We start from the raw sequence: 16,551 nt of genomic DNA on the forward strand, positions 1-16,551 counted from the left end.
TTACTCTTAATTTTGTAACAGTTTATCATATTGCAGTCAATTAAACTATCAGTTGTTAACCCAAGACAAGTTGTATGGACCAAGATCCCAAAACCTCTGCCTTGTGCATACTCAGCTTTGTTAGACTTCCAAATGATTGGGGGAATGCCTTCCAATTAATGACTCAAAATACTTGTGTCTGCTTCAATCTAGACTATAAAACAAGTCAAATTCTCTGCGTCATATTTCTTATAAATGAATAAAACACGTTTAATGGATACATGTTGGTTCTAAAGTAGGGCAACATTAAGGAGCTGACAGTGATTAAAATACCTTTCTATAACTCAAATATTAAAATCAAGTTCATAGACATGCCTGATACAGAAGCCATTTATTGGATTTCATTGACCAACATAACCATCCATGGGAATCTTCACATACACTAAAGTCAATTGAAGTAGATGCATGAGCAAAAACATTAAAAAGAATTAACTCAAGTTTCATGGGAACATGCAATACCTCACTTTTTCTACCTGTGTCAGATGACTGAAATAGCTGCAAATAGCTGTGTGCTTGAAATACTCCCTGTACCAGTCTAAACATATTTTTTAAGCTGGAGATTTAATTCTCTTTTTAAAGCTCCTTGATAACAAAGAACCATTCCTCACCCCAAGCAGCACAGTTGTTCAATCTGTCCTCTGGTGATTACTGTAAAGTCCACCACCCCCACTTTAAATACTGTTAGATTTATTTTCTTTTGCTTTTCATCTTGGATTAGATCTTAGGAAGAGAGCTGGGAGAAAGGAAAACAAATGCTGATTTCACAAAATATATTTTTAGAACCAGCCTTCGCCTTTCACTCAATAGATATTAATTATTTCTGGCATACTTCAAAGGAAATGGGAGCTTAGAGGACCATTCTATTATAAAGCCAAGCCAAGGCATTGAGGAGAGCTTTATGCAAAGAACTTGTTAAGCAATTCTAGTTTCTGGTTGCATTAACCTCACTGCATCCTCAGTGCCAATGTACCTATCAGAAAATTTTGAGTGTGATGTTCAATTTTAAAAAAGTACTGTGAGGAAGTTCCTTCTTGAAAGGAAGCTAGTGGTCCAAAGTAGTCATCAGTCTCTCACTGATAATTTTTGGTAGCAAGTTGTAGAAAAGCAGAATTTAGTGCCTGTGCAAATAAAAAGGAAAATAATTTCATTGGCTAAGTGCATAAAAGAGCACTAGAAAGATGTGAAAGATGAAAAAAATACAAAAGACAGAAAGCTAAGTCCTGGGAGTTTCTGCTTCTGCACTTGGCAAGCAGTGATTTCTTACACACTCACTAGAAACACAGACACAAAGTCTGGGCAGAAGAATCAAGTGGTGCTCAGACAACGCCAGTGCCAGTTCTTTTTCAAATAAAAGCCTTTCTGTTAAAGAGTTCAGATTTGCCCATATGGGCAGCAACAGGTGCAGGGGAACCAAATACAGTTGATGATGCCCGTCTTGCAATGCCTCCTACTGCGGGAAGGATTTGGTTTTTTTTTGCTGTCATAGGAACAGGAGTAGGCCTTTCAGGCAGTAGCGAAATCTGTTTCAAAATTCTTGTTGCATTCACTACTGCTGATGCAAGAGGAATTACAGCTTTGTTCTGACTCTTTAAACCAGAAATTTTGTGAGCTTTTATCACACGGTCACAAGGTCATGTTAGTGTATTCTTGGAACCACGGTGAAAAATAATCATCAGTTAAACTGGTGGGATGGAACAGAAAAGGGAAGATGATCAGCATGTATACATGAAACTACAAGATGTTCTCAACTCCCACATTTGTTGGAGAATTGTTTTAATCTAATGCTAGTTTTGCCAATTAGGGAAAAACAACAGGGGAAAAAATGTGTCGCAGTCTCAATTGCAGCCAAAACAGAGAATTCTTCATGCACATCTACAAATACATCTACACTAATACTACTGTGCAAATATACCCAAAAATAATAAGAAAAAAAAAGACAAAGTTGTAAAACCATTCAAATACATAAAATTGGTACTGATTTTATTTTAAAATTTACAAAAGTAAAATCTGGAAAACAGCACACCTACAATATTACACAATTTACAATCTAATATGTATATAAAGTACAACACCAGGGATGTCAGACAATTTATATTCTTTTCATATCACAAGACTAAATACAAGAGAATCTCCAATCCTCAGTCAAAAAAAAAAATCACCAGGCATGATCCTAAGGGACAAGAAACAGGAAATATCAGTTGAACCTCACCAGGTATAGGAAGTCAAAGTACATTCAAGTTTATAATATCTGGTCAAGTAGCAAGAAATAGAATGTTAAAGGCTGAAGTAAAACACTGAGCTTCAAGATAAATAATCTTAGTCTTAATTCTTGCTTTAAAATAATCTACTTCTAAGCAACAGAAAGTAGAATTTGTCCTTGACAATATTTTGAACAACATCTTTGTTGTTCAATCAAAATGCAGCAATTGAAATAGATTAGAGAAAATAACTATGGATAATTATGCAGATGTAATAGGACAAACAGCACAATAAAGCCAAGTGACAAGAAATGTGTACTCGTCTAAAGTTTATTTTTTATATCAATATCAATACCCAAGACAGATTACAGTAAAGCTTTTCTAAATACAAAGTCTTGTTGAACCAGAAACTTCAAGCACTCCAATAAAGTTGCACTCACCTTTATGACAGCAGAGAGATAAGTGCATCTAGAAATTTGCTGCGATCCTCTGTTTTCAGTTCTATTACTGAAAGGAAGGACTACTGATTAGTGGGAAAGAACAGACAAAACAAGAAAGTAGAAGCAGTCAGCACCAGGCCTCCATCCAATGCTAGTAACAGCCCAAGCTACCATTACGCTACATTGACATTACTAGCATTTCATTGGGCTGGTCGGACCAGTACCAACTGACAGAAAGCCCTGCACACAAAAGTAATTCAATCTAACTGGAATGGAACATAGACTGTGTGAATATTTGAAAAAAAATACTAGTTTTAAAGTGCGAAAATGCATAATTTTTGGTGCAATATATTGAACAAATTGTAGAGTCAGGAAAGTCTTCCATCCATCTCATTCATGTGCATCATGATACCAACGAGGATAATGCAATTTACAAGGGTTTGTCCCGTATCCCTCTAAACCCCTATTTTCATACTTATTCAAATGCCTTTTCAATGTTGTTATTGTACCCATCTGAACCACTTTCCTTGGCAGCTCATTTCATACCAGAACCACTCTGGGAGAAACAATGTGTATTCACTCTATTACTACCCCTCATGATTATATAAGCCTCTATGGTCACCCCTCAATCTTCTATATGACAAAGAGTAAAGTCCAAGCTGCACGACCTCTTCCTACAACTCAGGTCCTCAAGTCCTGGAAGCATTTGTAACTTTATTTCTGCACTCTAGCCAGTCTAATGACACTTTTCCTATAATGGTCCCACCAATATCTTGTACGACTGCAACACAACATCTCCACTCCTATACTCAGTGCCCTGACACATGAAAAGGGCATTTGCCAGGATGCCAAATGCCTTCTTCACATGAGCTGTGGAACAGATTTCACACTTGAAAACTGTGCTGCTCATGTTTTCAAATATACTGCATCAGACTTCATGTTTTTTTTTCAGCCTGTAATGCAATGAGAATGAATTCCATATTTCACACACACCAGAGTTTGCCAAGATCAAATCTTGGCTTTCTAAAATGTCTTTGGCATTGTTTTCTCTTGTTAGCATACAAGTGCCATTTTGTAATGTTCAAGCACAGAATGATTTCCCTCTGCTCTGTTAAAAGGAAGTCTTAAAACAATTCTGTTTGAAGTCAGGCACAAAATCTTTGACACATATTCCCCAAACACTTGAGAAAAGGATACTCCCTGCTATCAATTACTATTATGCAAGGGAATGAAGAAAGATACTTCCTCAAAGTGTCGAAGTAACTGATACCATTAAAAAGAAATGTGATTGCATGGTAGCACAGTGATCTAGGGTATACTTACTAGAGCTGTCAAAATGATCGTGCAGAGTCCTTGAGCTGGTACTTTCTGCTGCCTTTTCAAACGCTTTGCCAAAGAAACTGAAAAAGACAATTATTTATTTTAATCTCTAACCATTTTACACTCTGCTTCAGAATCTAAAGCATTGCACTAGCTTAGAGTTGTTACAATTGACAAGTGGAAACCTAACAAACAAACAAGGTTACACAGTAGCTGCATCTCTAATCCTCATTAAATTTGTTTTGTTGTGCAAATGTTTTGCTGCGCAGGGTGAAAGTTGTTACAGTACAACTGACTACTTTTTACGTTTTCTCCTTTCATCAGCATTCACTACTCAAAAAAAAATCCAAATACAGTGATTAAATGCCACAAAGCTCATTCAACAACACCCCAATCTTAGGACTGCAAGCCCAAATTACACCAGAGATCACAGGCTCAAGAATTGATTGTGCAATGCTATTCCCGTATTGTGGGCCCCCATGTGGGTGTAATTTTGATCACAAATTGCAATTACATTATATCATGGTATAAAGAACTTGGCAAAACAAATCACACACGCTTGAATTATACAGGATATGCAACGGTATGTCAATCTTTATAAAGCTCCTTCCCTCCCCTTCTGCACTGGTTCACATTTATGCACATAACACATTATCAAACAGCACTGTGCAGTCCCTTCAGTCCACAATGTTATGCTGACATTTTAACCTACTCCAAGATCAATCTAAACCAGGCATGGGCAAACTACAGCCCGGGGGCCATATGCGGCCCGTTAAGCTTTTTAATCCAGCCCGCAGAACTTGATGAAATTATATTAATAAACCTTGTTAACGTTTTTTCCCCGCAATTCTGGCGTTTTCCCAATAGATGACGCACTCTATATACATTGACCTTTGTTGAGGTGCAGCGTATTACTCCACATTTCCGCTTTACTCTTTGTTCGGCTCGACCTATTTGTGTGAACAGGCGTTCAGCGTCATGAACATCAACAAAGGCAGCCACAGATCCAAGTAAACTGACAAACACCTCAGATCCATCCTGAGAATCGCCACAACAAAACTAAATCCAGACTTTGATGCGCTGGCTAAAAAGGGAGACCAACAACACTGTTCCCACTGAAAATAAAAATGAGTTTCTTCGTTGTGTTATGTAAAAAATGCATTTGAAAATATTTTTTTCAATTAGCCTTACATGTTACATGTCATTTCTGTTAAGTGATGGACATGAGTAGTGCGCAGGTGCACGTACATTCTCAAAATAAAAAATGCACCCCAGATCAAATAACGCGCTCCGCATACTGGCGTTCTGTCCTGTTCTGGTCATTGTTGAGTTTTGGCACAGGGGACAATTGAATAAGAAGGAGCAGGACAAGTAGACCTGCAACTCCTACTGTTTTTGAAATAAAGACAGTCAGGAGGAGAGTGATGATGATAATATCTTGAAGGATAACAGAATTTTCAGTGCTTTAAAATAATAACTGTTACTATTAAAAAAAGCTGTATTTTATTCATTTAATTTTCAGTGTTTTAAAAGTCATTTCAATAAATAGCTAAATACCATGGGACTTCAAAGACAGATATTTTGTTGTAATGCATTTGTTCATTTTCAATTGAAATTAAAGCACATGTTTTCTACATATCTCATGATATTTTATTTTCTCTTATGAGGTGTATTACCAAAACACTCCGTCCATCTGCTCCTGGTCCGGCCCCCCTGTCAAATTTTAGAACCCTTTGTGACCCACAAGTCAAAAAGTTTGCCCACCCCTGATCTGAACCTTACTCCAATGTAGCCCTCCAATTTTCTATCATCCATGTGCCAAGAGAAACTAAGAGTTTCTTAAATGTCTTAATGTATCTGCCTCTAACACCACCCCAGCAGGGTGCTTTATACACTCATCACTCGGTTTGAGCAAAAAGCCCTACCTCTGACATCTCCCCCACACCTTAAGCTTAATGTCCCCTAACATTAGCCATTTCCACTCTGGGGAAGTCGCTGGCTACTTATTCAATCTATGCCTCTGATCACCTTGTACGTCTGTATCAAGTCACCTTTCATCCTCTTTCACTCCAGAGAAACCCTACCTCATTCTACCCAAGACATTCTCAACAATCCAGGCAGCATCCCAGTGAATCCCCCTGCACCATCTCTGAACCTTCCACATCTTTCCTATAAATGGTGACAGAACTGAACACAATATTGCAAGTATTGTCCAACCAGGGTTTTATGGAGTTGCAACATTACCTTGTGGCTCTTGAACTCAGACCCTTGACTAATGAGGATTAACTCAAACACCTTCTTTACGACTTTGTGCAGCAACTTTAAGGGATCTATGGAACACGAACCCCAAGATCTCTCCGCATTGCTAAGAATCCTGTCATTAACATTGCATTTTACCTTCAAATTTGGCCTTCCAAAGTGAATCATTTCATTTTTCCACCTCAAGCTCCTGTGACATTTCTCAGCCCAGCTCTGATTCCTGTCAAGTCTCAGTGACTTACAATAGCCTCCTACACTATCCTCCGACCTTCATGTCATTTGCAAAATTACTCAGTCTTTCACTTCCTCATGCAGGTCATTTATAAAAATCAGAACAGGGGTCCCAAAACAGATCCCTGCAAAAAAACTATCCCACATTACTTCTCCAAATGCTTGTTAATCCTGTCTCTAAGGATCATACCCAATACTTTGACCACCACTGAAGTATATTCACTGGGCTATAATTTCTCAGGATTATTTCCTTTCTTGAACAACAAAAAAAAACATTTGTCATCCTCCAATCATCTGGTACTACTCCTGTGACCAGTGGGGATGCAAAGATCATTGCCAAAGGCATCTCTCATTTCCTAAAGTAACCTGGGGTATGTCCCCTCCAGCACCATGGACTTATCTATCCTAATGTTTTTCACAAGTTGCATCACATCCTCTTTCTTAACGCTGATATTTTCTGGCATATCAGCCTGTTTGACATTGTCCTCACAAATGCCATGGACCCTCTCACTAGTGAATACTGAAGCAAAGGATCTCCTCTTCCTCCTCCGACCCAAGGAACATTTCCTCTTCTATTTCTGTACAGTCCTACCCTGATCCCAGTCACCTCCTGTTCTTCACATACGTGCAGAATGCCTTGATCCTACCCGGCAAGATCTTCTCATGCCCCCTTCTAGCACACCCAAATCCATTCATAAGCTACTTCCTGGTTACCTTGTAATTCACTAGAGCCCTGCGTGATCCTTGATTCCTAAACCTCAAGTAACCTTATTTCTTCCACATCTCTGGTCAACCAGGGCTCCCTCACCCCATCACCTTTTCCCTGTCTCAATGGGACAAACCCTTGCAGAGCCACATGCCAGTGCTCCCTTAACAACCTCCATATTTCTGTTGTGCATTTCCAATATACACTTTCAAATTCCTGCCTATTACCATCATAATTCCTCTCCCCCAATTACATGCTTTCCCATACTGTCTGCTTCCATCCCTCTCCAAGGCTGTGGTAAAGGTCAGAGGAGTTGTGGTAACATTCTCTAAAAAGCTTACCCACAGAGATATCTGACACTTAACCTGGCTCATTGCTTCACACCAAAATCCAGTATGGCCACTCCTCTAGTCAGCCTATCTACATACTGCGTTAGGAATCATTCCTAAACACATCTAACAAATTCCGCCCCCATTAACCTTTTGCACTAAGGAGGGGCCAGCCAGTGTTGGGAAATCACCCTGGACAACATGAAAGCAACCGATTAGCAATGCAACTCCTCCAACTCTCTTACCCCTTTTGAAACATCTAAACCCCGGACCATATTATGGAAAATAAATGAAAATTAGACCTGCAGACCTAATTTTTTTTAAAAAAAACCTTCCGTAGGAATTAAAATAGAGCTTTTTGTACTTCATTGTGCAAGAACTTCGGCAATGCCAGGAATGCTGAGCTGAACAATTTCTTGAACTTCCAGTAATTGCCCCCACCATTCCCATTTCCCTCTCTCACCTCATTGCCTTACCTGCCTATCACCTCCCTCTGGTGCTCCCCCACTTCCCCTTCTTCCATGCTCTTCTACCCTCCACCAGATTCCCCCTTCTTCAGCCCTTTATCTCTTTCACCTATCAGCTTTCCACCTCTTTATTTCACACTTCCCCCCTCTTCCAGTTTCACTTCGTACTTCTTCCTCTACCTCCCCTCCCCCAGATTCTTACTTTAACTTCATCTTTTTTCCCTAGTCCTGATGAAGGGAGTCAGCCTGAAACTTCGACTGTTCACTCTTTTCCATAGATGCTGCCTGGCCTGCTCAATTCCTCCAGCACTTTTGTGTGTGCTGCTTGGAATCGCAACATCTGCAGATTTTTTTTCTCTTTGCTGAGTTTTACGTTTGAGGTGAAGGATGTTGTAAGTTTTGAACAACTTTGCTGTTTTAATACTTGCCCCATTGATCACATAGCATTGGAAGGCAGACTTTGACAAAGCAAAAAGAGGGGCAAGTCAAAATCCAAAATATGTCACCATATACTACCTGAAATTAATTTTCAAAGGTCGAAGTACATACGATATACAACCTTGAGTTTCACCTTGTTGGCAGCCACAAAACAAAGAAATTCAATAGACCCTGTTAAAAAAGATCATCCAACACCCAATGTGCAGAGACTGAGTGGAGATTTGATTGAGGGGTAACTGAAGCAGGCTTTTTCCATTGAGGTTGGATGCTCTCACGTTGGCCTCAGAGACTGAAATCACAGGGGTCATCAGGCTGTGGGAGTTCTTGAAGGTTCCTCCATGTTGACGGACAAAGCGCACAAAAGCGTTGTTGTCACCCATGTTGCTTGGCTTCAGTTTGTAAGTAATCCTAGTCAAGCCCTGACAAAGCTGTCGGGCATCCTTCAGTAACTCAAGTTTAGTCCAGAAGTACCACTTTTCCCATGAGATGGCTTTCTGGAGATCATACCAGGATTTCTTGCGGCTTACTTGGTCACCAGATCCGAAAGCCCTCATCTCAAGGTTCATCTAGGGCTTCTAGTTAGGAAAGACCAAGTGATTTTGTGGGGACACATTTGTCTATGACTGTAGTCCATGACAACTCATTCAGATCCTCTGATGAGTTTTGAACATGGCCTAGCCCACTGACTCGAGGCAACCCCACAGCAGCTCCTCTGCCTCCTGTGACAACCACTGTTTGCTGGAGCCATGCCTATGTGCAGTTAGGAGAAGATCAGCCAAGTGATCAGATTTCCCAAAATGTGGTTAGGGAATGGAATGGTAGGCATTCATTATCATAATATTGCAGTGGCCTAGTGTGTTGCAACCCCTGGTGGGGCAGGTTACATGCTGATGGCAATTGGGCAGAGATTTCTTAAAAAAAAAGCTTGGTTAAGTCCCCGAGTACGATTTGAAATGTGTTGAGTTGGACAGTTTCTTGTTTGTTGATGGCAGCATTCAATATCTCGAGTGCCTGATTACCTTTGGTTTTTGGTGTAAACTGTGGTCAAGATCATGGAGGATCTTGGCAAGTAGATGTTTGGCACTGAATTGTTAGAATTTCCAGGTCAGGGTAATGACAGCACAACAAAAAAGGCAAGCATTCAAGCACCACAGAGTTTATCATGAAATACAGACCCCCTCCCCCCCCCCCCCCCCCCCCCACTTTTTGCCTTCTCCATATCAGCGAGTTTGGTCCATCCTGTGTATCAAGAAACCTTCAGGTCTTAGTGATGCATCCAGCGAGTCATATTTCTGAAACACAGAATGCAGTAATTCCTCATTTCCCTGCAAAACTGCAATCTTGCCTTTAGTTCCTCAATTTTGTTCTCTGATGACTGTTTATTTGCTAACAAAATGATGGGGAGAGGGGTTCTCATTCCTCTGTGTGTCAGGCTGACTTGAAGTTCACCTCTCCTCCCTCTCTTCCAGACATGGCAAAGTACTTTCATCACCTGCTTAATACTGCCATACCTGCATGCTTGACTGTGGAATGCCGGGGCCCAGCACTGAACCTCAAGTTACAACCTGAGAATGAGCACCTTATTCCCACTCAAAACAACCTTGGCAAATTAACCTAGCAGCCTACACAACTTTAGGATATGTGACGACACTGGAGTACCTGGAAGAAAACCCATGTGCTCTTACAGTTAGTCAATTCTAGCAAATGCAAAAGACAAATCCTGATAAATATCAGAACAGAGAAAATGATTTTTGTTTCCTGCTTTAACATGTTTGAAACTGAATGTATGAAAATCTTATATGCACCTTATATGTTAGGCCAGAAGTTGGCAAATACAGTACAGCAAGCAATTACTCTTACTTGGCAAGTGTGATGTAATATATGCACTAATCACTGCTATATTAGTGGTGGGGGGGGGGCATTATCATCTTTTCTTTCAAGAAATCATGAAATGGAGCATGGTTACATACTTCTTTTTGTCTGAGCTTTCTGTTTCTGGTGGGATTCCAGTCACTATCACAGTTCCCTTCTCTGGATCCATTGGTGCTGCCATGACCAATGGTAGTATCTTGCACCGTTTGTTTCTGGTCTAAAAGGAAGAACAAATGCACATTTAAGGTAGAAAGCACATGTCTCATTAAATATTCTATCCTGATACCTAACTTACATACCGAGTTCAAGTAATGTCTGGCGAATCTTTGATCAGACATTTTTATTTTGCATAATCTCTGAATCATTAATTAAGGTGTAAGATTTTTGTCAATTTTTTTTTTAATGTGGCACGGTTGAATGGGTTTGATTTTAAAGCACATCTCAGTATTCTTTAAATAAGTCATAAAATTGTACAGACATAAAAAGTTCAAACTTTGCAGAATAGACTTTATGGGCTGAATGGCCTAATTCTGCTCCTATGTTTTATGGTCTTGCTCATCTTGGATGAGTTAGCTGACCACAGCTTGGTGTCGCAATAACTAAAATTTCTTGTGCTAACAATTTCTTCACACCTACACACTTCTAAGCCCGAGCCAATTAGCCGTAGAGTACAGCACAGTGACCGAATGCCAAGTGCTGTTTCCAGGGTAAATGAGTTTAAGATAAACAGGGGGAAAAATAGAAAAAGTGGGGAAAGAAGAAAAAAGGGATCCAATGGCAAAGTAATTTCAAAACTAATTTTATGAACATCAGAAATAGTGCACATGTTGGAAATCTGAAATGGAAACAAACTAAAAGCTAAACATCAAGGAGTTGTGGAATGACAAACATCTGACATATAACACACTTGGCTAATTTTACGATACAAACAAAATTGGGCTGCATCCCTATATACTTGCAGACAAATACAGCTGTGAAATATATTTGTTCCACAGATATTTAAGGAGTGTATTAATATACATCTCAAGATGAACTATCACAGGTAATACTCTGAACAAATGTGCCCAGATCTGTGTACCAAAAATGGTATCCCAATAGTTGTTAGACGATGTAAGAATCTGAACAGTCAATGTTGCACACCACAATTAAATTCAACCCAAACTAGCCACATAACAACTTTAAGTATGCTTTTCTTGACAGCATTAAGAATCATCAGCTCCAACTGACATTTCTCTCCCAACCTAGTGGACAAAGTGATCAATTAATTCAATCATGGCCAAATTATTTTCCCCTCTATCCCCATTCTTTTGCCTTCTCCCTGTAATCTTTGATGCCCTTACTAATCAAGAACCTATCAGCCTCCATTTAAAATACACTGAATGACTTAGACCCCAAAGCCATCTGTGGCAATGAATTTCAGATTCACCACCATCTGGCTAAAGAAATTCCTCCTAATCTCTGTTCCTCTTAGTGACCCCATCCTGACTTTCATCCCATATACAAACGGTACATCCGAGATTCTTTATCTGTGGGTGCACTTAGCAAATCTATAAAACATTAACTGAAAACAGGATCAATGGACAACAAACTGTGCAAATATAAATAAATAGCAATAAATACAAGAGTATGAAATAACAAAATAAAGATTCCGTAAAGTGAGACCATCAGTTGAGAGAACAGCAGAAATAGAATGAGTAAGTTATCCCCCTTTGTTCTGATGGTTGAGGGATGGTAACTGTGGTGCGAGTCCTGAGGCACTTGTAGCTGCTACCTGATGGCAGCAGCAAGAAAAGAGCATGGTCTGGTTGGTGAGAATCTTTGATGATGGATGCTGCTTTTCTACAGCAACGTTTCATGTAGACGTACTCAATGGTTGGGAGTACTGGGCAGAAACCACTACCCTTTGTAGGATTATCCACTCAAAGGCATGATGGTCCCCATCCTAATTCAGCACTGTCCACCACACATCTATAGATGTTTGCCAAGGTTTACGAAGTACCCTGAAACCTCATCCTCAATAATGGACTTGAACATCTCCCAACCACTGATGTCAGGCTACATTTGCTCTTTGTTTACCTCCCTCCCTTTTTGAAGAGTGGAGTAACATTTGCAATATTCCAGTTCTCCAGGACTGTTCCAGACATACTCATCTTGAAGCATCATTACTAATGCCTCTGTAATCTCTTTAGCTACCGCTTTCCACCTAGTCCAGGTTTAACTCATCTAGCTTCACACCTTTCAGCTTCCGAAGCTCCTTCTCCTTTGTAGTATCAACTCCATTCTCTTCTGCCTCCTGACACTCTTGATTTCTGGCATGCTCCTAGTGTCTTTCACAGTGAAGACCAACTCAAAAGACCTTTCTAGCTCATCCATTCCCCCCCCCCATTACTACCTCCTCAGTATCATTTCCAGCAGTCCCATGTCCACCCTTGCCTTTATTTCACTCTTCATACTTGTTAAAAATGCTTTTGGTATCACATTTGAAATACTGGCTGGCTTACCTTCATATTTTATCTTTTCTCTCCTCACTGTTTTTTTGTAAGTTGCCTTCCATTGGCTTTTGAAAAGCTTCCCAGTCCCCTAGCTTCCCACTAATTTTTGCTATACTAAATGTCCTCTCTTTTGCTTTTATTTATCTTTGATTTCCTTTGTTAACCATGCTTGTCTCACTTCATTTCAGAATGCTTCTTTGGGATGCACCTTCTGAGTTACTTCCAGAAACTCTCGACATTGCTGTATTGCCAACCTGCTAGTGTCTCCTTCCAACCAACTTTGACCAGCTCCTCTCTCGTGCCTCTGAAATCCCCTTTACTCCGCTGTAATACAGACACATCTGATTTTAGCTTCTCCCTCTCAAACTGCAGGGTGAATTCTATCACTTCCTTCCAAGGGTTTATTTACCTTGAGCTCCCTGATCAAATCTAGTTCATTACCCAATCCCATCTTTTCCCATGTGGACCCAACCACAAGCTGCCATAAAACCCATCTCCCTTGGGATCCAATTTTATTTTCGCAAACTACCTGCATATTGAAATCCCCAATGACCACCATAACATTGCTCTTTTTACATGCCTTTTCTATCACCTGTTGTAATTTGTACCGCACTTTCAGAGGCCTGTATATAACTTCCATTATGGTCTTCTGACCCTTGCAGTTTCCTCACTCTACCCACTCTACATTTCTAATCCTATCTCACTTCTTTCGAAGGAGTCTATTTCATTTTTTAACCAAAGTTCCCCCACCCACTCTGCCCACCTGTCTGTCCTTTTGACACAAAGTGTATCCTTGGATGTTAAGCTCCCAGCCGGAATCTTTAATCATGACTGTGATGCCCAGAATGTGCTTATTTCTAACGACATTACAGGATCATCTACCTTATTTCGTATAACTCATTCATTAAAATACAACACCTCCTGTCCTGTATTCACCACCCTTCTTTTCAATTTTGTCTCCATGTTGTATGAAGTTAAATTCATATGCCTCTCTAAACTTATAGCCTTGATCTATGTTTTGGAGACTTCAGTAAGCCACTTAGCATTCTCCTTCCCTTTTACTTTATCCATACTTTACCAAGCTGCTGAACTCACTCCCTATCCAGAGCCTTAATTCGCCAGGACCCTGGTCCCAGTATGGTTCAGGTGGAGGTGGACAACTCTCCCATTCCTCAGTATTGGAGTCTATGTCCTACAGATATCCCACACAGGTGTCCCACACCTACTTCTCTCACTCCATTCTTTACTGCAGCCAATTTGCACATGGCTCAGCTATCAATCCAGAGATTACATTTTACATTTTTGGTTGGGCATTTTAATTTAATCCATAAACTGCTCAAATCCCCTCACCAGAACCTCTTTCTTTGTTTTTGTTGCATTGATGGCCATGGCAACTGAATCGGTCTCCTCCCATTCTGATTTCCTCTGCAGGTCATACGAGATGTTCCAAACCCTGGCTCCAAGCAGCCAATGTAGCCTTTGGGACTCTCAGCAACACAATCAGAATGATAGAGGAACTCAGCAGGCCAGACAGCATCTATAGAAAAGAGTACAGTCGACGTTTCGGGTCAAAACCCTTTGGTAGGACTAGAGAAAAGATGATGAGTAGATTTAAAAGGTGGGGGGGGGGGAAGGAGGGGACAGAGAAACACAAGGTGAAACCTGGAGGAGGGATGAAGTAAAGAGCTGGGAATTAAATTGGTGAAACAGACAGAAGGCTATGGAAGAGGGGAGGAGCACCAGAGGGAGGTGATGGGCGGGCAAAGAAATAAGGTGAGATAGGGGAAAGGGGATTGGAAATAGTGAAGGGGTGGGGGGGGGGTGGGTAGGGAGCATTACTGGAAGTTTGAGAGATCCATTGTCATGCCATCAAGTTGGACTCTACCCAAATGGAATACAAGATGTTGTTCCTGCAACCCAAGTGTGGCCTCATCACATCACGACACGCCATGGATAGACATATCAGAATAGGAATGGAAAGTGGAATGAAAATGGGTGGCCACTGGGAGGTGTCACTTTTTATGAAGGACAGAGCATAGGTGCTCTGCGAGGCAGTCCCCCAATCTACATTGGGTACATTTGGGACTCTCGATCATTGCTAGAGAATTGTGACCATTTCCCTGACAACACCATCCCCAATTACAGCTACATTTTTCCTTCTCTCTCCCTCTTGAAGGGCTTTCTGAACAATGGTGCCACAGTTCAGTTGCTCATCCTTCCTAAAGCCCTGACTCACCCTCACAGGAAACACCCTGGGAAACACCCTTGGCCAGCACCACCTCTGGGAACCCCCTACCTGCCTCACTCACAGTCACACCCTCTTGCCCCTGGCCACAGATTGAATGGGAATTAGTTTTTAAAAAGATTAGCTTTATGTCACATACAGCGAAAAATGTTTTGATTTAAATCAAATCCGCCAGGATTGTGCTGGGCAGCCTACAAGTGTCGTCACACTTCCAGCAACAACACAGCATGCCCACTATCCAACGGGTGTGACAGACTCCTGAAACACAGCACTGAGGTAACTTTCCCTTCATGATGTATTAGCGTTTGAAGCTCAGATTCTAGGTCATCAACTTTGACCCCAAAGTCTTCAAACAACCAACATTTGCTGCAGATGTTGTCATCATGAACCACAATGGGGTCCACCAGTTCTCACATCCTGCAACTATAATACATCACTTCACCCTACATGCCTACTATATTTAATGAGTTACAATTTGGTATTCTGTTAAGTCTAAAAAAAACTTCTGCTTTCACCACCTCAGACCCTAGACTTCTGCACTGGCCCACTCACACAATGCCCGATCATAAGTGGCCTCTGGGACGCTGGCCACTGCCTCTTTTCGGCAAAATCTCAGTTTTCCACTCTAATCCTGTCCCACTCCAACAATGGCAGTTCCCACAATATTGACCTGTCCTGTTGACGGGTCTTGGCCCGAAACGTCGACTGTTCACTCTTTTCCATAGATGCTGTCTAGCCTGCTGAGTTCCTCCACAATTTTGTGTGTTCCCACAGTGTGGGGATGCATTGTTGAAATACATACTCAAGGAAATAAGTTGGATTAAAGCAACAATTACAAATAAGACTAAGTAAGAGAAACAGCATGCTAGTTTATACATTCGACATCAAGTGAACACTCACAATCCATTGGAAGCATACATACCGAGCGTACAAAACACTTGAGCAGATATTTGCACAGAAGTTTCATACAAATTGGTTTTGAATAGATCTTCACATCTGGGGTCCCCTAGAGACAAAGTTATAGAAACAAATTACTCAAAAGAGCCACACAAGTAGAATACTTAATATTAACCAAGGAGAAGGACATGGTGGATAAGGAGATCAGTGCAGAGTGTATTGATTTACAGAAGAGAGAGGTAGTGGTCAAAGGGACTTATTTTAGCTGGAAGTCTGCAATTAATACTGCTCTGTAGGAATCTGTACTGGGAGTTCTGCTGCTTGTCATGTATATAAATGACCTGGATGTAAATGTGGTGGTTTGGGAAGTTTGTAGATGATACAAGAATTAGTGGTGCTGGGGATAATGTAGAAGACTGGCAAAGAATACAGCAGGATATAGATCAGTTGCAGATATGGACAGATGGTGTTTAATCTGGCCAAATGTGAAGTGTTGTACCTTGGTAGGTCAAATGTAAAGAGAGAATATAGCATTAAAGCCAAGATTCTCAACAGTGGTGATGGGCAGATGGATCTTGGGGTCCAGGTTCACAGCTCCCTGAAAGTGGTTACACAGGT

The 16,551-nt window shown here is 40.8% G+C and overlaps 1 protein-coding gene across 2 annotated transcripts in view; it reads right to left on the minus strand.

Annotated features, from left to right (window-relative positions):
* Positions 1-1,992: 1,992 nt before the first annotated feature.
* The window catches only part of cdc45 (CDC45 cell division cycle 45 homolog (S. cerevisiae)), a 64,158-nt gene continuing 49,599 nt past the window's right edge, over positions 1,993-16,551 (minus strand). The window contains exons 15-19 of one of the 2 annotated variants that reach the window (XM_059981326.1): positions 15,959-16,042; positions 10,398-10,516; positions 4,001-4,077; positions 2,678-2,744; positions 1,993-2,209 (exon numbers count right to left, since the gene is read on the minus strand). In XM_059981326.1, coding sequence (XP_059837309.1) covers positions 2,680-2,744; positions 4,001-4,077; positions 10,398-10,516; positions 15,959-16,042 — 345 coding nt within the window. In that variant the 3' untranslated portion in view covers positions 1,993-2,209; positions 2,678-2,679. Of the gene's footprint in view, positions 2,210-2,677; positions 2,745-4,000; positions 4,078-9,648; positions 9,720-10,397; positions 10,517-15,958; positions 16,043-16,551 lie in introns of those variants that run through there. The other variant, XM_059981327.1, reaches the window with a different exon arrangement.

This window comes from Hypanus sabinus, chromosome 10 (assembly GCF_030144855.1).
Source record: "Hypanus sabinus isolate sHypSab1 chromosome 10, sHypSab1.hap1, whole genome shotgun sequence".
Lineage (NCBI taxonomy): Eukaryota > Metazoa > Chordata > Chondrichthyes > Myliobatiformes > Dasyatidae > Hypanus > Hypanus sabinus.